Source organism: Hyperolius riggenbachi, chromosome 9 (genome assembly GCF_040937935.1).
Source record: "Hyperolius riggenbachi isolate aHypRig1 chromosome 9, aHypRig1.pri, whole genome shotgun sequence".
Taxonomy (NCBI): Eukaryota; Metazoa; Chordata; class Amphibia; order Anura; family Hyperoliidae; genus Hyperolius; species Hyperolius riggenbachi.
Genome location: NC_090654.1, coordinates 67294547 through 67316912, shown reverse-complemented (window position 1 = coordinate 67316912; position 22366 = coordinate 67294547). Strand labels below are relative to the sequence as shown.

Genomic DNA, 22366 nt, shown 5'->3' with positions numbered 1-22366 from the left:
TGATACCCCCTTTTACAAGAGAAATTTATTCCTTTTCACAAACGGATCATCAGAAGCCTCTGTATGGCTGATATTGTGGTGAAACCCCTCCCACAGGAAACTGTGAGGATCATGGTCCTGGCAGTTTCCTGTCTGTGAACCTTGTTGCATTGTGAAAAATAGCTGTTTCCAACTGCCAAAAAAGCAAGCAGCTTCTCCTTCCACTGACATCACCTGCCAGCAGTAAAAATGTCACCATGTGATAAATGTCAGAATGTAAATCAGGGAGAGGAAAGATTTTACAATGGGCAAACACTGACTAAATAATTTATACATAATTATTGTAAAACTGCAGCACTTTTTTAATTACATTATTTTCATTGGAAAGTGGAGTTCCGTATATTGGTCAGGAGGCATTTTCATTGGCTCCTGACCTCTTGATCACAGTGATCAGGAAGTGAAAAAAAAAGCCTCTGGTCCTTAAAGGGATCGGAGGTTTTGATTTGAAATGAGTTAAGTGTGCAGTGATGACAAGTAGCAAACTGGTGATGATGACATCTATCTATCGATATATATAATAGGCTAAGTGCCTCAACCTTCGAGCAAGAAGAAGAAGTACTTTGCATGAGAAAATGTATGCGTGCTCAAACACCAAGTTTAAGGCTTCTTTTCCACGGACTGTTGAGCTGTGTGCTCAGCAAGCAGTTATCATGCAGCAGTGAGCAGTTATCATGCAGCAGTGAGCAGTTATCATGCAGCAACAAGCAGTTACCAGGCAGCAGTGAGCAGATACCAGGCAGCAACAAGCTGTTACCAGGCAGCAGCATGCTGTTACCAGGCAGCAGTAAGCAGTTACCAGGCAGCAGTAAGCAGTTACCAGGCAGCAGTAAGCAGTTACCAGGCAGCAACAAGCAGTTACCAGGCAGCAGTGAGCAGATACCAGGCAGCAGTGAGCAGATACCAGGCAGCAACAAGCTGTTACCAGGCAGCAGTAAGCAGTTGTAAGACTTTGAGAGGCATTTTACTGCCTATCAACTGTCCGTGGAAAAGAGGCCTACCCTAGCAAGTCTGGCTTTGCAAATCTGGCCTAATTGGCTATTCATGAGGCAATGCTCATGCAAATTTGCTTTTTTTCATGCCAAACTAGGCAGAGTCAAAAAACCAATACCACAAAGCGGTCGACCTGCTACATGCCAGTGATGAGCGAAAATGCAAAAAATTATTTTGACAAATTTTTACCAAATTTTCATCTAATTTCGTTTTGACAGGCAAATTTTCCATCTAATTTTTTTGCGTTAATTTTCGCCTAATGCCAGTCATTTTCGCGTTACTTGCGTATTATTGCGGACATTTTCCGCATAAGGGCATTAGCGTCCGCATTCAGAGAAGTTTCTTGCGCATTATTGCGGACATTTTTCCGTATAAACGTCCGCATAAACTGAATTTCCATGCGGATTATTGTGGACGTTTTTCCGCATAAGGGCTTAAGCATCCACATACAATGAATTTTCGATGCTGGTCGAAAATGCAAATATTTCTGAAGATTTTCGTGAAAATTCGCCAAAAACGAAAACGGGATTTTTAATGCGAAAATGACTTAGGCGAAAATTCGCAAGCAACACTGCTACATGCTACATTAGCACTATCTAGGAGCGCCACGGGGAGGATTCCCAATGCCCCCTTTTTATACAACCGGGGGGACCACGGGGTCCCAGGCTCTCTTGCTGCCTGGGAACTACAGCGGTACCCCGGAGGGGGAGGCTAGGTGGCGCAGGCACCCCCAAGCGTGGCCAGCGCCGGGGAGAGCCGTCCGCACCCACCTCCCAATATTAAATACAGGCACTTACCTTAATGTCCATTGCGTTCTGCTACATGCGCATTAACTTGGGGGCACCGCATGAGAAAGGAGTGAAGCATGGGTCACCCCGAGCTTTAGAGCTCAGGGCTGGCTCACATACAACACTCCGGGGGGGGGGGGGGGGGGGGGGTTGAAGGACAAGCGCAGACAACTAACTCCAGGGCTCACACCACCAGAGCAAGCCATCCACCACCTGCCTCCAAAGGATACAAACAGCGGGGGATGCCGCTGTGGTTCCCAGGCAGTGAGAGAGCCTGGGACCCCGTGGTTCCCCCTGGTTGTATAAAAAGGGGGTATTGGGAAGCCTCCCCGTGGCGCTCCTGGATAGTGCTAATGTAGCAGTGGGTACTTATCCGTTAGCCGGGCGCATCCGGCAGGTGGCGACAAAACTCCACCAGAGTTACAGCTTTCCCTACTATCCATGTCGGCCTGGAGGGGGAATAGTAATTAGCGCCACCTGCCGGATGCACCCGGCTAATGGATAAGTACCTAGCAGTGTTCCTTGCGATTTTTCGCCTAAGTAATTTTCGCGTCGAAAATCCCGTTTTCGTTTTTGGCGAATTTTCACGAAAATCTTCAGAAATATTTGCATTTTCGACCAGCATCGAAAATTCATTGTATAGTTTTTTAACCCTGCAAAGTTTGGCATGCGAAAGCAAATGCATATTTGCATGAGCATTGCCTCATGAATAGCCAATTAGGCCAGATTTGGAAAGCCAGACTTGAGGTGCATACACACATCAGACTATAGTCTTTGGAAAATGAAAGATCAGACCAATCTTACCACCCTTCATGTAGTATGAGAGCCATACTCTACACAGTCTTTCCTATGGAGCTGAACTCCACATCAGAAAAAAATCTTTGCAAGATGCTGCACAGACACAAAAGATCAGTATCTGCAAAAGATCTGTTCCTGCCAAAAATCCATTCCTGCAAATTGCAATGAAAGTCTATGAGATCTGCAGATCATCATACACACATGATTTACCGTAACTAACATTCATCTGCAGATCAAGCAGTCATCTGCAGATCTGAAAATCCATCCTGGTGGATCTGATCTGCAGATGAATGTCAGTTAAATCATGTGTGTATGATGATGGGTGGGTACACACATCAGATAAATGTCTTTGGAAAATGAAAGATCACAGACCAATGTTACCCCCTTCCATGTAGTATGAGAGCCATACCTACACAGTCTATTCTATTGAGCTGAACTCCCCATCAGATAAAATGTTTTGCATTTTTTGCAAGATGCTGCACACAAAGATGCTGTACACATGCAACAGATCAGTATCTGCAAAAGATCTGTTCCTGCAAAAAAATCAGTTTCTGCAAAATGTATTCATAGTCTATGATATCTGCAGATCTCATGCTGGGCATACACGGTATGTTTTCTACCATGTAATCGAGTCGCTGATGGCTCGATTGATAATTTCCCACGTGTCCGATAACCCGCCGGATCGATTCTGCGCTCGATACCGGTGGGCAGGACAAAAGAAGAAACGAGGGGAAAATAAGAAAGCGCTCGCGGGGACGAGCGGGAATCGATCCGGGCGCCCGTGGGGACGAGCGGGAATCGAGCCAGCGGCTCGATTACGCAGTAGAAAACCTACCATGTATGCCCAGCATAATACACACCTTGTTTGACGGACATTCATCTGCAGATCACACAATCATCTGCAGATCCAAAAATCCATCCTGGTTGATCTGATCTGCAGATGATTCTCCGTTAAACAAGGTGTGTATGAGATCTGCAGATATAGACTATGGACTTGATTCACAAAAGAGTGCTAATTGTTAGCACGGCCGTTTTTGCGCAAATTTTCGCATTGCGCGCAATCGTGAATTTTCGCGTGAAACAATAACGTTTTCGAGCGCAAACGCTAATTTTTGCATGAAATCGATATCGTTTTCGCGCAAAAATTCGCGTTTGCATGCTAAAACATTATCGTTTAACGCAAAAATTCGCGATCGCGCGCAATGCGAAAATTCGCGCGAAAACGGGCGTGCTAACAGTTAGCACTCTTTTGTGAATCAAGTCCTATGAATGCATTTTGCAGGAACTGATCTTTTGCAGATACTGATCTGTTGCATGTGTACAGCATCTTTGTGTGCAGCATCTTGCAAAAAATTTTATCTGATGGGGAGTTCAGCTCCATAGAATAGACTATGTAGAGTATGGCTCTCATACTACATGGAAGGGGGTAACATTGGTCTGTGATCTTTCATTTTCCAAAGACTTTTATCTGATGTGTGTTCCCACCTTTATTCTTCTTGCTTCAAGGTTGAGGCACGTACTCTATTAGATAGATAGAAGATGCGGCGTATGCTACGACGCGGGTCGGCTAGTCCCTTTATATTAGGCAATGTTTTCATACCCACTTTATTACTTCTGCTTTAAAACATATGTTAGAGAAGGGTAGGAGGTAGAGGGTAACTACAAATCACGGGGTCCCCCCTCAATGTTTACACCCTTTCCTTTACCTACCCCTGGTGACCCTCACAGCATGGAGGGCCACTTTGCAACAGTCATAAAACAAGTGTAGACATCACATCCTTACACCCATAAAAGGTGTCTCCAGACTCGCCACAAAAACCTGACTTGAAAGATGGACCCCTTCATCAGAGGAAGTGAAGTAGTAGCTGAAGCTCCCTTACAGCTCCGGGCTCCCCTGAGTCGCAGGGGCTACTCCCCTTTAGTTACACCCCTGGTAGGAGGCATCTGAACACCATGCCTATAACACTACACTGTATGGTTTCTGCAAATATCTCATGGCCTCAAAAAGAGGCAATTCCTACAAAGTTGATATTCACACTATAGGCACATTTTTATACCAGATAACACTCACTTCTGCTAGTTGGGCAGCCTGGTGCTATTTAAATTGACTAGGTTGAGTGAATTAGATACACACAGTAGGCCTAAAACCAGTTCAGGCTACAGGCCAACACTGCAGATGTTATCCCTTGACAGTCTACCTCAGACTTGCAGATCTATGCAGTGACTCCTCTCCCAGACACTCCAAGAGTTCTCAGCATGGATCATGTTCCAGAGCGGATAAAGAGCTTCTATAGAGTCAACAACGTCCGCAGGTTCCGTTATGACCGACCTTTCCATCGTGGAGCACGGGATAAAGACAACGAGTTTAAGGTGGGTTTTGTCAGATTTCTCTGCAGAGCTGTCCCGTGACTCTGTCAGTCTGTAAATATGACCTGTGGGTTTCTGTTTTCCTCAGAGTCTCTGGATCGAGCGCAGCACTCTCACACTGTCTCACAGTCTTCCAGGAATCTCCTGCTGGTTTGAAGTTCAGAAGAGAGAGCTGGTAAGACGTTGCTCATACAGATACTCCCACAGATGCATTTGACTAGAATATAGAAGAATATAAGTTGTTGGGGTATTTTTTTTTATGAGCTAATTTACAATATCCTGACAAACCTCAGATATTGCTGTTCTAGTAGTGCGGATTATCCACATTTTAACCGAACGTTACTTCCCAGGCTGGCTCAGGGTGCCACCTTAACAACAATGGTATACTGGTTACAGCAATGTAACCAGTATACCAGGCAATGGTATACTGGTTACAGCACTAAGTGTGGCAGATTTTAGCAGAGCAAGTTATCTACTTACCTGCTAAGTGCACTTTTACACTGGCAGCTTGTCCCCAGATGGCGCCGCCTGATAGGCTTAAGTTGTTAGGCTGGACCCTCCTGGCTGGCTTGCCAAACTGTTGTGAAATATTTTTTTCAATCTGTCTCTTTAGAGTATAGTATAGGTTTATTTACTGTACAGGAGACACCCTGAGTTATAGCAATGTCTGCCCAAGGAAGGCTTGGACCAGACAGATATATACTTTAAAATGAATTGCAGATTATAAATATTCCCTTGGTGTGTGTGTGTGACATTACATACGTGGTATAGGCGGCAGCCACGTGAGACGCAAATGAGGAAAAAGGAGCCGTTAAACTTGTGGAAGCCAGACAGGTGAGTGGTTTTAATGAATGGGCACCCGGGGGGGGGGGTCATAACATTTGGGGGAACAGTGACGGAGGCGGCATGACAGCAAATGCAGCGACGTCATGAGGACGATTCACAAGAGATTTCTATCGGAATTGGCCTGCTGTGTATGGGCAAGCAACAGATCTCTTTCTGATCAGATTTGATCTGAGAGAGATCTGTCTCTTGGTCTATCTGCCCATACATCGTTAGATGTATGGGCTCCTTTATAATTTAAGGTTAGACTTGTGAAATTCACATGCAGAGCCAGTTCTCTCATAAAGCAATGTGAAGCATTTGCATCAGGCGCAGAGATTACAGGGGCTGCATTTTTGTAACAGCATGCAGTCAGAGTAGTAGGAGAAGCAAGAGGAAAGCGATGAGGTGAGGAGGTCATTATTGGGGAAAAGCAGCTTATTGTCATGTGTGAGGAATCTGGCAGTGAGGGAGGCAGGAGAGCAGCAGTGTTTCATTTGACTTGCACAGTCTGCTGGGAGGAGGTGGCACTGCTGTCCTGACTGAGGAGGGGGTGCTTTCTCACAAGTTTTCCTCAGGCAGCAAAAAATCTAGAACTGGCCTTGTTCACATGGCACCATCTCTTATCTACAAGACAGCACAAATCAACCCCACCTGCACATTCCAAACCCATGAAACTGTGTGACAGAGAATCAGTCATTAATTACTGAGAAAAAAAAGGAAGGTACAGAGGAAGTGTGGCGAAATAGCTTACAGGCATCCATTTTGTTATAACCATCACTATCAATTTTACTTCAAGGGTGTTCCAAGTCACCTTTAAGTTTGCACCAATTTTATGTTCCTGGGCAGTTAAAGGAAAATGGATTTCTTTAAAGAGTAACTGTTAGCCCCCAAATTGAAATTTAAAACACTATTGCAATGTTTTATTTATTATATAAGTGAGCCAAAAAGCCAATGCACAAGTTAAAAATCAATCTAATTTTGTTACTATCTAACCTTTTCCCCCAGCTCCGGACGCAAGCCGCATATCAGATACTGTAGCATGCAGAGCATGCCTATGTCTGGCCGACCCCCCTCTCCTCCCCAGGACCAGGTGCCAATATATTCTCCCCACCGCAGCTGACCGCTCTGACATGGAGACAGAGCGGCAGCACTTCCAGCACCGTCACCGCAGAGCAGCCGCCGCCGAGTCACATGTGAGAGAATCACATGTGAGAGATGCACGGCGCTGGCTGCTCTGCGGTGCTGCTCTGGAAGTGCTGCCGCTCTGTCTCCATGTCAGAGCGGTCAGCTGCGGTGGGGAGAATATATTGGCACCTGGTCCTGGGGGGGAGAGGGGGGTCGGCCAGACATAGGCATGCTCTGCATGCTATAGTATCTGATATGCGGCTTGCGTCCGGAGCTGGGGGAAAAGGTTAGATAGTAACAAAATTAGATTGATTTTTAACTTGTGCATTGGCTTTTTGGCTCACTTATATAATAAATAAAACATTGCAATAGTGTTTTAAATTTAAATTTTGGGGCTAACAGTTACTCTTTAAGAAGAACCTATGATGAGTGGATGGGGCATGTTATGATAAATAGTAACGATTTATTGACAGTAATTTACTGGAACTCTGATGTAATCAGTTATGAATGTTTCTATTCTTGATTGTTTATGGCAGGTGGAGGTCAGCCCGCTGGAGAATGCCATCCAGGTTCTTGCTAACAAGACGCAGGAGCTGCGAGCGCTGATCACTCAGTACCAACACCATAATCTACATGGGAATATCAACCTCCTCAGCATGTGTTTGAATGGTGTTATTGATGCTGCTGTGAATGGAGGAATCACCCGCTATCAGGAGGTGAGCTTCATACCCATCAGGACATAAGGAATCTCTCTCTGACAGTCATCCTCTCAGCCTTATGTTTATAGAATTTCAATCCTTTAGGACAGTGTTTTAAAGAGGAACTCCAGTGAAAATAATGTGAGCAGCCTTTCCATCATCAGGCGCCTGTAGGCACATGCCTACAGTGCCTTATGGTAAATCCGGCCCTGCCTGTAAGCAATGTCTGTGCCACCAATTGCTGTACTTCAAACGAAATGCCAGTACAGTTTTATTTTTTTTACAGTAGAATTACAGAGGCATAGTCCAATAATGTGTATACCTCAGAGCATGGAGAATCAGTAAAATTACTTTTAAATCATTTGTTTGTTTGTTTTCAATTCTTTTTATTGTAGCAAGATAGAAAAACAGCATGTTACAAGATCACATCTTTACACATTCAGCCACTTTTTAAAAATATAAATAACATAGTACTCAATCAATCTAAGTATCAATCCTTTGCAACAAAGCAGAGCATAGCTGACGCTAACATTGAAGCAATCATAGTCATTAAAGGGAACCAGAGACGAAGCACCCTTGTGTATTTTACCATATATATCAGTAAGAACATTAGAGAAAACACCTACCCTGCTCTCTGTTTCATCCTCACTGCTAAGGGCTCGTTCCCACTGTTGCGACGCGATTTCGGCCGCATTCCGACGCTTGTAAAAACGCATGCGGATGCGTTTCCGCATGCGTTTTTACCCGCGATTTCGCATGCGATTTCCCATGGCAGGGTGCATGCGAAATTAACCATGACACTGCCAGGGCTAAATAAAATTGAAAAAGGTGCGAAATCGCACGCGAAATCGCGGGTAAAAACGCATGTAACAAACGCATGCGTTTTTACTATTAAATACATTAGCGGCGATTCGCATGGATTCCCGACGCAGGCGAAATCGTTGGCTCTTTTGTGCGTTTTTTTACCGCTGAAAAAAACGCACCTCAACAACGCTACAGTGGAAACAGGCCCATCCACTTGCATTACATGTGCGGATCTGCATGCGTTGGACGCATGCAGATTCGCGATAGTGGGAACGAGCCCTAAAAGTGTCTGTTATCAGCTGTGATAAGAATCCCGGACTGAGCATTCAGTTTGGCTTTGCAGGGAATAATTATAGCTGAGTCATTATAGCAGAGCCACTAGGGGGCAGGCTTGGGCTTGAAAAGACACCAGAGAAGACAGACTCCACTATAATCTTTCCGTAGCAAAGCTAGACTGAGTGCTCAGTCGGGGATTCTTATCAGAGGTGATAACAGTCAGATTAAACAGAGAACAATGAAACAAAGAGCAGATTAGGTGTTTAAGGTGGTCATACACTGGTCGATTTGCCATCAGATTCGACCAACAGATAGATCCCTCTCTGATCGAATCTGATCACCTTTACTGCAAACAGATTGTGAACCAATTCCAGCCTGAAACCGTTCACAATCTGTTGTAGTGGTGCTGCCCGCCCCGCATACATTACCTGCTCCGCCGGCACGAGTCCCCTGGACACCACTGCTCCGTCTCCGCGCTGGTCTGGTCTGGTCTCCGGCATGCTTCACTTCTTCCTGCCCGGCAGGAAGTTTAAACAGTAGAGGGCGCTCTACTGTTTAAACTTCCTGCCGGGCAGGAAGAAGTGAAGCATGTCGAAGACCAGACCAGCGCGGAGTCGGGACAGCGGGGACAGCGGGACTCGCGCCGGCGGAACAGGTAATGTATACCCGCTGTATTGCGTCGGTCTTCGGGCATTCGAACACCACTATCGACGCACACCCGACCCGCCGGCGCTCGAAAAAAATCTTCTGCACGGATGGATCGACTGGAGTCAACGGGAACGATGGATTTCGGACAGAAATTTATCGTTCTGTCAGCGGTGTGCGCAGCAATTTCACAGCCATTTCGATCACTGTGATTGAAACGGCTGTATATCGGCGGGAAAATCGTTAGGTGTATGGACCCCTTTTACTGTCATGTTCCCACTGATTTATAAGGTAAAATACGAGAGGGTGCTTAATCTCTGGTTTTCTTTAAACTTGCTCTGCTATGAGGAAAAAAAAACCACAATAATATAAAAAAAAAACACAAAATCAAACAAATTGCCAAATATGTTGCAGAGAGATTTGCATACATATTCACTGCTAAAGAGAAAAGAAGGGGTTTCTCGGGTATTGTCCATTACCGCCTCTCTCTGCTATGTGCTTTATTCTATGTGCTTTATTCTTTTGACCCCAGGGGTCACAACGCTATAGATGCAGCCCTGTGCTCTCCTCTCCTGTAAGCGACGCCCCTTCCCCATTAGTCTGCTGACAAGCTGCTTGTCACCAGATTTGAGGAAGGGCAAGCGCAGCACGGGGGGACTTAGAGTGGTGTAGAGGGCACACAGAGGCATGTCCTTCAGATGGGAGCATGCCTCTCTGTCCCTTTTTTACATTTAAAACCGCCTTGGGTACACACTAATGCTAGGTACGCGCGATACAATTTTCGGACAGATTTAGGGTACCTATTCAAATCAGATAACAACAGCACTCGCTCCACAAGAGAATATTGACAGTCTATGTGACTACTGTAATGATAAATTTTAAAGTTCACACATATTCTCGCCAAGTGCTGCAGTCAAATCTCTGGGTTATGCCAGCTTCAAATTCTAATGTTCATTGTGATTGCGCTCTCAGCTTAAAAAACATACATCCACCTCTTTCCCCTTAATGGACTCACTCACCAGATTTAGGGTACCTGCCAGATCGATTTTTTTCAACATGTCCGATCTGAATTTTGATCCATTTTCTGATCGATTTCCGTTCACTTTTATGGAAATCGATCGAAAAATCGATCGAAATTCAGATCGGAGATGTAGGAAAAAAATCGATCTGCCAGCAAATTGTATTGTTTGTACCTAATATCATTAGCGTCCCCATCTTCCAGCTGCGTGCAATTTGGGTGCAGGAAGAAGCTGAAAGACGGCTCTCACTGCTCTAGGTCATCTGGATATCAAATATATTTCCCTAATACTTACCCAACTTTTTTGCCCGCGTAATTTGGGGTCTGGCTATTGCCGGTACCCAAAATACCATGATCTTATTGTAATTTTGCCTGTGCCGCTATAGCTGTATTTAATATTACAGCCTATGGTGGCGCCCAAATCAGGCGCAGTGCTGAGCGGGTGCTGAAACAACTAGAAACATTTTGCTATTTTAGGGGAGATCTAATTATTTATTTCTGAAGGAACTAGAGCCAGTTAGTGGGAACTCTAACCTGCAAATGTGTGTACTGTATATATGTACTGTATGTGAATCAAGTGATGCTGTAACTTGCAGCAGTGTATGAGCATATTGCATCACACACCCGAGGGATGTCACACCCAGAGCAACAAGGAAATCGCTGTCCACCAGGGGGTGAGTGGTACTCCCGAAGGAGCAGGAATCACCTGCCGTAAGGAGGGGAGCATCATACTTATGAAACTGGGTAACCACCTGCTACCAGAAAAGGAGAGTCACACTCAGTTCAATGAGGGGATACTATAAAGGATGAGTCTTATCCAGAGGAATGGGGAATAGCCTGCTACCAGCAGGGGAGCAAGTTACCCATGAGAATGGGTAATCACTCACTGCCAGGAGAGAACAGTTATACCCAGGGGACTAGAGAAATAGCCTGCTTCCAGGGAGTGAGTGCCACATCTAGCTGAATGGGGAATCACTCACTACCAGGAGATGAGCACCACACCTAAGGGAATAGGGGAATCACTCTCTGCCAGGAGGGGAGTGTGCTGCTTCCAAGGAAAGAGTGTCAGGAAGAGTGTACCACATACAGGAGAGTGAGGTGTTGCCCTCTGCTAGCATAACAATATGGCTGTTTTCTATGAAGGAAGTATCTATTCCCTTTGTTTTGTATCTTCCCTCTTCATGCCACGTGTCCCCCTTGTCTCATTCTTTCTATGTTCTCTACCTCCTACTGTCTATCCATCTCTAGGCATTCTTCGACAAGGAATACATCAACCAACACCCAGAAGATGCAGAAAAGATCAGCCAGCTGAAGGAACTCATGCAGGAACAGGTATAATGGGACCAGGGGATAGATAAGACACATAGGGGTGTATGCACTAAACTAAAGTTAAAGTGAAGCTAAACTCAGAACTTCCTTTCTGCTCTAAAAGATAAGCCACGACATGATAAACTTTTATAGGAAAAAAAATATTCATTACAGTTTATAGATATCCTAGAAAAACTGAAATGTAACTTGTTTTCACTTTTGCAGAGGACACTGAAAGGTTTAAAGGACAACTGTAGTGAGAAGAATATGGAGGCTGCCATATTTATTTACTTTTAAACAATAGCAGTTACCTGGCTGCCCTGCTGATCTAGTGGGCTTCAGAAGTGTCTGAATAACACCAGAAACAAGCATGCAGCTAATCTTATCAGATCTGACATTAATGTCAGAAACACCTGATCTGCCGCATGCTTGTTCAGGGGCCAAGGCTAAAAGTATTAAATGACAGCGGATCAGTAGGACAGCCAGGCAACTGATATTGCTTAAAAAGTAATAGATATTGAAGCCTTCACATACCTCTTGCTACCGTTGTCCTTTAAGCCTCAGAGTGTGATGCTACGTACACACATGCGACAACGATCGTTCGTTAAGAACGACGAACGAACTTTTAATTGATGAAAGAACGACCTAAGTAAAGGTAGTTTTAAAATGTGTGTAACGATCTGATCGTTAGAACGAACGTTACATCACAGAAAGCAACTATTGCGCCTGCGCATAAAAATGAGAAGTTCCATGGAGAAATAGTGAAATGCGCATGTCAAGCCTAGTATGAACGATCGTTTCCAACGATGTACTACTTTTGCAAACGATCGTCGTTGGTTAAAATCCGCCGAGACAGAACTTTCTTTTGTAGCGATTTGGCTCGTTCGTCGTTTGCCTTAATAGTCGGTGGTTCGTTTTTTGTAACGATCGTCGTTGGTAAAGATCGGGGAACGATCGTTACAAACGACTATAGTCGCATGTGTGTACGCACCTTAAGGTATGAGATCAAAGCAGAGGCAGAGAAAGGCAGAGATCCCAGCAGAGCTTCTGTAATCTATTCACAGCTGCTGATAAAACATTTTTATCTGAGTAAACACAGATCACAAAGAAGTGATTTTATCAAACAAGAGCATTGAGAAGTGAATTTATTAGGGAACTATCTGTGCGATAAAAACTTTTCGTTGTGTGCTGCGCAAGAGTTTGGGTCCACTTTAAAGAGGCTCTGCAAAAAAAATAAAAAATCCCCTGGATATTACTTACCTTGGAGGGGGAAGCCTCTGGTCCTAATGAAAATTTCCCTGCCCTCCTCTGTCCCTCGGTTACAGCACTGGCAGCCCCCAAATAACAGAGAGGTAAAATTTTACCTACAACGATCCAGTGCATGCACAGTAGCAGCTTTCCGATCGGGCTCAGGAGGAAAGGGCAAAGCCCGATCAGGTCTGCTCTACTGCGCTGTGGTTTCGGGGGAGTCAACGCTGGAACCAAGGGGCAGAGGAGGACGGCGGAAGCCTCATTACGATGCAGAGGATTCCACCTCTCGAGGCAAGTATCCCCTGGGGGAAGAGGGGTTCTTACAGTTCCTGTTTAAGCGTGTTTAAGCGGTATATTTTGTGTAAAGTCTTACCACAGGATGAGAATGCAATGCATTACGCAGTACTCATGGTTTACATCAGACATTATGCAGTTTAGTGCATGCACCTCATACTGGCATATGGTCAGCTGAGAACAGCAGAATCTGTTGCTGGATGTAAAATACATCTACACAATGAGCAGAAGTGAATCATAATGCCTGCAGAATGGACTGTATGTGTTGCTGTGTATTATCCAATCATTATTAAACCAACACTAAAAAGGAGGATGGAAGTGTTGAATTTGGAGCAATATAAACCGTTTTTTTTTATTTCAGATAATGTAATAAGCATGCCACTGGCAATCTTCTCTTTGGCCTAGTGCACACCAGAGCGGTTCTGCTGCGGTTTGCGATCCGCTTGCGGGTGCGGATCCGCTAGGGTAATGTATTTCAATGGGCTGGTGCACACCAGAGCGGGAGGCGTTTTGCAGAAACGCATACTCCCGGGCTGCTGCAGATTTTGGATTGCGGATGCGTTTCTGCCTCAATGTTAAGTATAGGAAAAACGCAAACCGCTCTGAAAAACGGCAGTTCAGAGCGGTTTGCCAGGCGTTTTTTGTTACAGTAGCTGTTCAGTAACAGCTTTACTGTAACAATACATGAAATCTACTACACCAAAAACGCTTCACAAAACCGCAAAATGCTAGCTGAAACGCTACAGAAAAAGAAGAAAAAGCATTTCAAAATCTGCTAGCATTTTGCGGATCTGCTAGCGGTTTTTGGTGTGCACCAGGCCTATGAAACACAACATAAACATTGTTATCGCTTGAAGCAGATATGTCTAGTGAATATCACTGTATGATTATATTACTTATATTCAGTTTCCTGATGAAAAACTTTGAATTCTTTGCATTTCTTGCATGGTTATTGTACATGTATTTAAATCTAAGACAGGGTTCACACTTGGTGCGAAAACACTATGCATGATTCATATGCTCTCTATATGAATATTAAAAATAATAATTATATGCGTTTTTTTGCGCCAGCTAACGCCACTCAATGCGAAATAGCATGTGGTGTGAGAATTTATGCTGCAAGATGTATGTTTTTTTTTCTACTTCAATAGAGTTAGCTTGTTATAGAGAAGTGCACTGCTTTTGTCCTCAGTCAGCAGAACTCATTGTGCTGTAAATTCATGGAATGCTTTGATCTCTTTCTACTAGCAGAAAATATAAAAACTGAAAGCAGAAGTTCTCTGTTATTGTTTTACACTGCCCCCTAGTGACAAGTAGCCATAAATACACATTACAGCAGTACTAATTAGGAGCTGGGAAATGTAACAAATAAGAAATATAAAAATGTGCTAAAATACATTTCCATGGAGCAACCGCAAGCCTCTAAATAAATTGGCTGCTAAAGGGTCAAAACAGAAATGCAAACTTACATTGACTTCCTATATATGTGCAGCGATCGCTTTTTTGCAAATATGCACACAGTTTTTGATAAGTGGGAAAACAGCCTAAGCCCTTATTCTTTGCAGTAGGTGAGGTCTAAATGTTGATACTCCATGTGGTTTACTAACACGTCCTGTGTGGTGTGTTTCAGGTACATGTGTTGGGGGTGGGGCTAGCGGTACACGAGCGGTGCGTACATCCCGAGATGCGACCCCTTCACAAGAAGCTGGTGGACCAGTTCCAGGTCATGCGAAACAGTCTGTATCAGGTAACAAACGTTATCACCTATAAAAATAAAATATTTTGGCTGTACTTAGTGTCATCTTTATTCCATTTTTTATTAAAGCCCAATGCCAGGAGGATTTTAGGTGCAGGGAAAACGGTCAGCACATCTTTGTAATTTTTATAGTTGCTTGTTACCCCATTGGAAAGATTTTTCCATACTTCCTGTCCCTTTATACTTAGTGCATCTGGGCCAACTTTCTTGTTGCTCCCTTCCATGTGCAGCAGCCCCCGCCCATTCCCTATCCATGTACAGCAATCCCTCTCGTTCATGTACAGCTCTCTTGGGCAGCAGTTCCATTTTTCTGTTTGTTCCCCTTTTGCAGCCACCTTTTTCAATTTGCAGTCTCATCCTTCATATACAGCTGTGCCTTTTCCATGTCTAGCTGACCCTTTCGCTGCAGCTGCTCAAGGCCTGGGCCTCTGTGGCCATTCCAGAAATCCGACTCCCTGGCCCTCCATGTCTATAATGTGTCCATAAAAACATCCCAACACTACACAAAAAAAGAGAGGGGGGAATTCTCCAACAGCTATATTACCGTCTCCTCTCCACACTGAGCATAAATGTTTCCTGGCGCTGGGCTTTAACTGAGAAACGATACCACAGTCAGTTCATCTAATCTTCCAGTGTTAATGAGATCGCCAGACCACTAATTTACTCCCTGCCTTTTTTCTCCCTACAAATCTCCTATGTCCTTCATTATGTCCTCTCCAGGTCCTCACTAGGGCATACAGCACACCCAAGTGGTGAAATGTGGTACTGCCATGTGATATGATATTGTTAGGATTTATGAGGCTTTTTTTTTTGTTCAGGAATTCCCTACGTTGGAGAAATTAAATCCATCCTGTGCGCAGCTGCCTCGCGGGAACATCCTGTTACCACATGGAGCGCTAAATAACGACAGCTTGAGACTGCTCCACCGACACAGGTATGTGTTACCCAGCGACCTCTACATGCTCCGTGTTCCTCTGCTGCAGTGTGTGACCACCTCTGTCATTATATCTCCAGCCCCCTGGTGGTCCTTGGCTCTGTGCGGCATTCCTCTTCCTCGCTCTCATCTCACGCCTCCAGCGATACCGGAACTACACCCACTGCTGTGGACAGTGAGAATGAAGACCCCTACTCTATGCAGGTGACTGGCCTCTTATCTTGCAATATCACTGATTGAGGCAATGTGTTCAATGAAACTCACAGTGTGTCAGATTATGCCAGTGGGCATTGGGCCTTGATGCACTACAATGCAGTAGAGTGGCCATGCGCAGGGAGCGCACAGCAATTTCACCGTTACTGTCACCCAGAGATGGATTAAGATGAAATAGGGCCCTAGGCAAGGTAGTAGCTTTGGCTTATCCTTATGATTCTAAATGGGAGATGGATCGGAGAAAATGGCAGTTGGACCCCTTGACACCCAACTGGGTCCCAGGCACCTGCCTAGGTTGCCATGTGGATGATCCTGCTCTGCTATCACCAGGGGAGCATGGTGCGTTAACCCATTAGCACCACGTGCATTACCAGGTTAACACGTGTGTTGCTATGGTAGTAGCGGTAAAACGGCTGTGTACTCCCTACACATGGCAGTTTTACTACAGAGTAGGTCCATAGGTTGGTTATATTAACTCTAAAGCAGGCATGTCCAAAGTCCAGCCTGGGGGTCAAATACAGCTCGCCCAGCCATTTCTGTTGGCCCCCAAAGCTCTCAGTTGTTAAAGAGGAACTCCAGAAGACTTCCGGTTCCGGCGCCCGCATGGCGGCAGCGAGAGGAGAGAGCTCCGGCTGAGTGTCAGCTAAAAACCCCCTGAGCGGCATACAATTCACTCGCGGGGACCGGACGCGGGGTGACACTGGTGAGGGAAGCATCCGAAACCCTCAGACCGCTGCATGGACCGCTACCTCACTCGGTCCAACTCTGCTACGCAGTCACCCGCGGAAGACACCACAGCAAAGATGGCGGGCGCAAAGAGTGCGGTGAAAGCCACCCCAGGCCGCACGCAGGCCAAAGAAAGCATGCAGAAAGATGACACAGACTGTGACACCGATTTGGAAGACAGCGAGAGGGGTAAGAAGGGTGACCTCCAAATTGACTATAAAAGGCTGGCTGCGGAGGTGGGAAAGGCACTGGCCCCTGACATCCAGGCCACAATAGAGAAGGCCCTAGCAAGCTCCTTAAAAGTGATAAAGCGGGACATAACAGATCATAAAAAGAGAATCTCTGATATTGAAAAGCGCTTAAGTAATTGTGAAGATGAATTGCAAAAAGCAAACAACACCATAGAGCAACTTCTTCATGACAATTCAGCAGCACATGTACGCATAGAGGATCTGGAAAATCGATCCAGGCGCAACAACCTGCGGGTGGTGGGGGTAACAGAGGACATTTTGCCTGCGCAGCTACATGAACTTTGCTCTGTACAAATCCCGAAATTGCTAGGCCTCCCAGAGCCACTTAAAGTAGAACGAGCGCACAGAGTGGGCCCCCCTAAAAGCAAAAATAAAAAAGGCCCCCCGAGAATGGTCATGGTACGATACCTCGACTATGCAGACAAGGTGGCGTTGATGACCGCCTACAGAGCGCAAAACCATGATCTCGCAGTGAGGAGCCATACAGTGCGCCTTTTCAATGACTTTTCCGCAGAGGTGTCACAGAAGCGGAAAACTTTTAATAAAGTATGCAACACTCTATTCAGCAAAAAATTGAAGTTTGCACTGATGTATCCAGCAGTCATGAAAATCACTGACCATGAAGACAAGATTCATACATTTGATACGCCGGAGCAGGTGGAGACGTTCTTGACTGCACTAGATGCAGATACAGGCTCACATTCAAATGATGCAGCCGGTGGAGAGTGAGAAACGTAAAGATGGCTGCTGCTCTGGCTCTCAAGGCATAATAGCCAGACGTATGAGCACAAAATAAAACCGTACTGCTGGTACGAACAATTCATACAAATTCACAACTGATACGTCCTGACAGGGCAGGGAAAGAAGTGCCTTGCACCCGGATTAGGCCCTAGGGACTAAACCTGCGGCCACCCATATTCAAAATGATTAGCAATAAGATAGCAGCACAAATGTGGGATATACAATAGCCCAATCTATAGCCAAATGTGTAAATTTATAGAGTAAAATGTTTAACCGCTGAAATGTACTAAGCATGTTTTGTTTAGCTTAGCAAAAGCCTATATGCCACTTGTCATAAGATAGCTCGGGGGGGATGTTAAATTAGCTGACTGCTCCTTTAACGTTTAAGGAGAAGATACGCATGCGGGGAAGAAGAGAAGTCACTGAACGCAAGTTTTTTGGGGTTATTTTGGGGTTAGGGAGGGCTAAGGGGTTTCTGTTTTGGTATCTCTCAGCACCAGGAACGGTTCCAATAAGTAGGATTATTAAGCTGCAACCTGAGACGTACCCTTTATGTAGATCCATAAAGTAAAATGAAGTTAATTTCATGGAATGTAAAGGGTCTGCAGTCCCCAAACAAGAGGTCGCGAATTTTACGCCACTTAGGCAAATACAAACCCGATATCTGCCTATTGCAGGAAACACACCTAAAAGAGGACCAATATAAGTACATGACAAAATTTTGGGTGGGTGAAGTTTATGGTTCACCGGCAGTAGAGAAAAAAGCAGGGGTTATGATTCTGATCAGCAGAAAGCTTAACTGCAAAGTACTAGGGCATGAACATGATACAGAAGGCAGATGGTCCAGGTTGCAGCTTCAACTGGCAGGGGAAGTGATTATTATTTACAACATATATGGCCCCCACACGGAAAATGGGAAGTTTTATCAAACTATACAGCGTAAGCTTCTGGCAGAGCAGAATTCACAGATATTACTAGGGGGAGATTTCAATACGGTACCGAACCTCTGGGAAGATAGAAGTCATCCCAAACATTCTCTAAAGCACAGAGATACATTTATAGAGCCCCTCTTAGAGGCCTGCGATCTAATTGACACATGGAGATATGCCCATCCATCGGAGCATGACTATACTTTCTACTCCCCGACCCACAAGACATTCTCCAGGATAGATCTATTCCTTATACATAATCGACTCACTCCCAGAATGACAACAGCATCTATTGAAGACCTAATTATATCTGACCATTCCCCAATTCTTTTAGAATTGGAGGACTCATATCCCAGAGGTTCAGATATTGTGTGGCGTTTCCCAACAGCTCTATACGGCAATGAGGAGTTTGAAAGCAAATTAAAATTATGGTGGCAGGAATACACTATGGAGAATGAATTACATACTGGTGACCCGGTTCTTTTTTGGGAAACCGGAAAAGCAGTGATAAGGGGTAGGATTATTTCACACGTATCTGGAGCAAAAAAGCAAGCTCACAGAAAGTATGCACAAGAATTAATTAAAATAAGGGAAGCATATACCAAATTTAAACAATCTCCGTCAGAGGAAAACAGGGAGAAATGGCAAGAGGCAAAACTTAAAGGGGATATATGGCTCAAGCTGCAAATTGAACTACAAAAACCATATACAAATCTCACCTTCCATAAATATGGTGAAAAGGCGGGAAAATTACTAGCAAACATGGCAAAGGCAAGAGGGAAACCCCAGCAAGCCATGCAATTAAAAAATAAAACAGGGGAGCTTCACTCAAATCCCAAGATCATTAATGCAATTTTTAAAGATTTCTATGAGAAGCTATATTCCTCAAATCATCTAAACTCCACACGTTTAGAGGGTGCCATTGCCAATCTCCCAATTGGAAGACTGACGGAAGAGCAACTAGTTAGCCTTAATGCTGAGATAGGAGTGGGGGAGGTCAGGGAAGCGATCACGGGCTTGTCAAACCAAAAATCTCCAGGACCTGATGGGTACTCTGCTGAGTTTTTTAAAATATTAAAACAAGATGTAGGAGACCGCCTTACCAGATTATATAACCATATAATGGAAAATGCGCAATACCCTGAAACGGGAAAGACGGCATATATTAAATTGCTTCCAAAAGAGGGGAAAGATATGTGTGAGGCGGCTTCCTATAGGCCTATCTCCCTTATTAATCAGGACGTCAAGATATTATCGAAAATTCTGGCAGACAGATTATCTCTTCTGATGCCGGGGCTTATACACTCAAATCAAGTGGGGTTCACACGTGGGAGATCAGGGGTCACCAATATAAGAAAACTCTTAACAATATTAGAACATGTACGTGCATATCCCAAGTCATATAAAACAGCAGCTGTCCTTGTGCTGGATGCTGAAAAAGCTTTTGACAGTGTGGAGTGGGATTGGATGTTTGGGGTCCTGCAGAAAATGGGCTTCAATGGCCCCTTCCTACAAGCAGTACAAGCTATGTACCTGGGACCCAAAGCCAGAATAATGACGCATGGTTTTCTCTCAGAATCTCTCGTGATGCGCAGAGGAGTAAGGCAAGGATGCCCATTATCCCCATTATTGTTTAATTTAGCCCTAGAGCCATTGGCAGCTCTTTTAACCTCCCTAGCGGTATGGACAGAAATGTCAGTTCAAAAAAAACATGCTGTGAACAGTGTAAACATGCATACACATCAATACTCTCCTGCACTGTATACTAGACCCTTGCTTGACACATTTTGGCAAGTTACAGAAAAAAAAAAGTTTTAAAAATAAATTTTATCACTGTTTGCACAGAAATCCTGGGGAAATTGAACGCTGGGGAGGTTAAGAAAGCACATTCGGGGAGTCCAAGTGGGAGAAGTGGAAATCCAGCAGTCACTCTTTGCTGATGACATACTCCTCTTTATAGATAACCCACAGACTCAAGTGCCCCAAATATTTAAAATACTAACGGAATTCTCATATCTATCAGGGCTAAAAATTAATAGAGACAAAAGCGAAATAATGCCCCTCTCAAAATTAGCTGACACTAGATCATGGCCCGCCTTGGGATTACGGGTAGCTTACACACAGGTGAAATATCTGGGAATTAAAATCCCCAGGGATCCCACCCAAATTTATGCCCTAAATTATACACCCCTGTTTAAACAACTTAAAGAGCAATTAGACAGATGGGATAAACTTCCAATAGGCCTAGCAGGAAGGGCAGCTCTTATAAAAATGACCACCATGGGAAGACTGCTCTACCCCATGCAGACAATCCCACTCCTTATCCGGCACAAGGACATACAGCTACTTGAATCTGCTTTTAACAAATTTCTCTGGCAGGGCAAAAAACCCCGTATTGCATTAAAAAAGCTCCAAATGACAAAACTTTTAGGGGGGCTGAATATGCCAAATATAAGGCGATACAATTTAGCGGCACTATTAAGACACGTACAAGATTGGGTAAAAGGAACTAGCAAATACTCAAACTTAGCACTGGAAGCGGAAATTGCAAAGCCATGGGCGCTCGTGGGTCTTCTACACTCAAAATTAACTGAAATACCTGTCAGACTCAAACAAAATGTAATTTTTAAAGACACCATCTTGACATGGAGGGCAGTTAGGAAAAAGCTGGGTCTCCATTGCTTAATCTCCAAGTATATGCCGATATGGGGGAACCCTCACTTCCCAGTAAGTACCACACAACAGTTTTTTGCAAATTGGGACCAGAAAGGAATCAGTAAACTGGGCAACCTCCTGCGTCTGGATACTGGCAAGTGGATGACCTTTGAGGAAGTAAAAAGGACGTACATGATCCCTAAAGGGGACGTCCTCCCATATCTGCAAATTCAATCTTTTGTAAGGTCGCATATTGCCAGTGTTTCAGATGTGGCTTTGCCAGATGACTTTGACAAAATGCTAAATCCAGGGGGGCCTCTAAAAACATTATCAGAGTTAGTGCAATGCCTAGCGGGTATAGAGGGCCCTAAATTAACATACCTTAGCTTTAAAGCATGGAGGAAAGACTTCCAAGATGAGGACTTAGAAAAGAATATAATACAAGGCCTTACTGAGTTTAGATCCTATATTATAAACGAGCAACATAGAACCTCCCACCTCCTGTTTCTGCATAGAGCGAAATATGCTTTTAATATTAAATATACCCACCCACCAGAGCATTACGTCCCTGAGTGTCCCAAATGTTTAGAACCAAACGCCAACTTAACGCACTGTGTATGGAGATGCTACGTGATAGACCATTATTGGGACAAGGTAATGGAATATGCAAATAAATTATGTAAAAAAAAGGTCTGTAAAGACCACATGTTATGTCTATTTCACAGCCACAAAGTACAAACTGGAAATAGCCAAGAGGTCCCTTCAGCGCTCTTTCATATCATATTAGCCATGGCCAAGCGGGTTATCTTCCTAACATGGATTCAACCACATGCCCCCACCATAAATATGCTACGGAAGGAACTTTTATCCCTCTTTATACTGGAAAGGTTACAGGTATCCCAAAATGTGGAAAAAAGAGCTAAAAACTTTTTCAG

At 44.4% G+C, this 22366-nt stretch overlaps 1 protein-coding gene and 1 long non-coding RNA gene across 2 annotated transcripts in view; one reads left to right on the top strand and one right to left on the bottom strand.

Annotated features, from left to right (window-relative positions):
• Window positions 1-22366, top strand: part of DOCK3 (dedicator of cytokinesis 3) — a 377696-nt gene that overhangs the window by 302861 nt on the left and 52469 nt on the right. Inside the window, 7 exon segments of the mRNA XM_068252991.1 lie at window positions 4819-4985; window positions 5071-5157; window positions 7469-7648; window positions 11622-11705; window positions 14857-14973; window positions 15801-15916; window positions 15997-16120. Coding sequence (XP_068109092.1) covers window positions 4819-4985; window positions 5071-5157; window positions 7469-7648; window positions 11622-11705; window positions 14857-14973; window positions 15801-15916; window positions 15997-16120 — 875 coding nt within the window.
• The window catches only part of LOC137532473 (uncharacterized), a 143702-nt gene that overhangs the window by 80852 nt on the left and 40484 nt on the right, over window positions 1-22366 (bottom strand). The gene's annotated exons all lie outside the window — the stretch shown is intronic.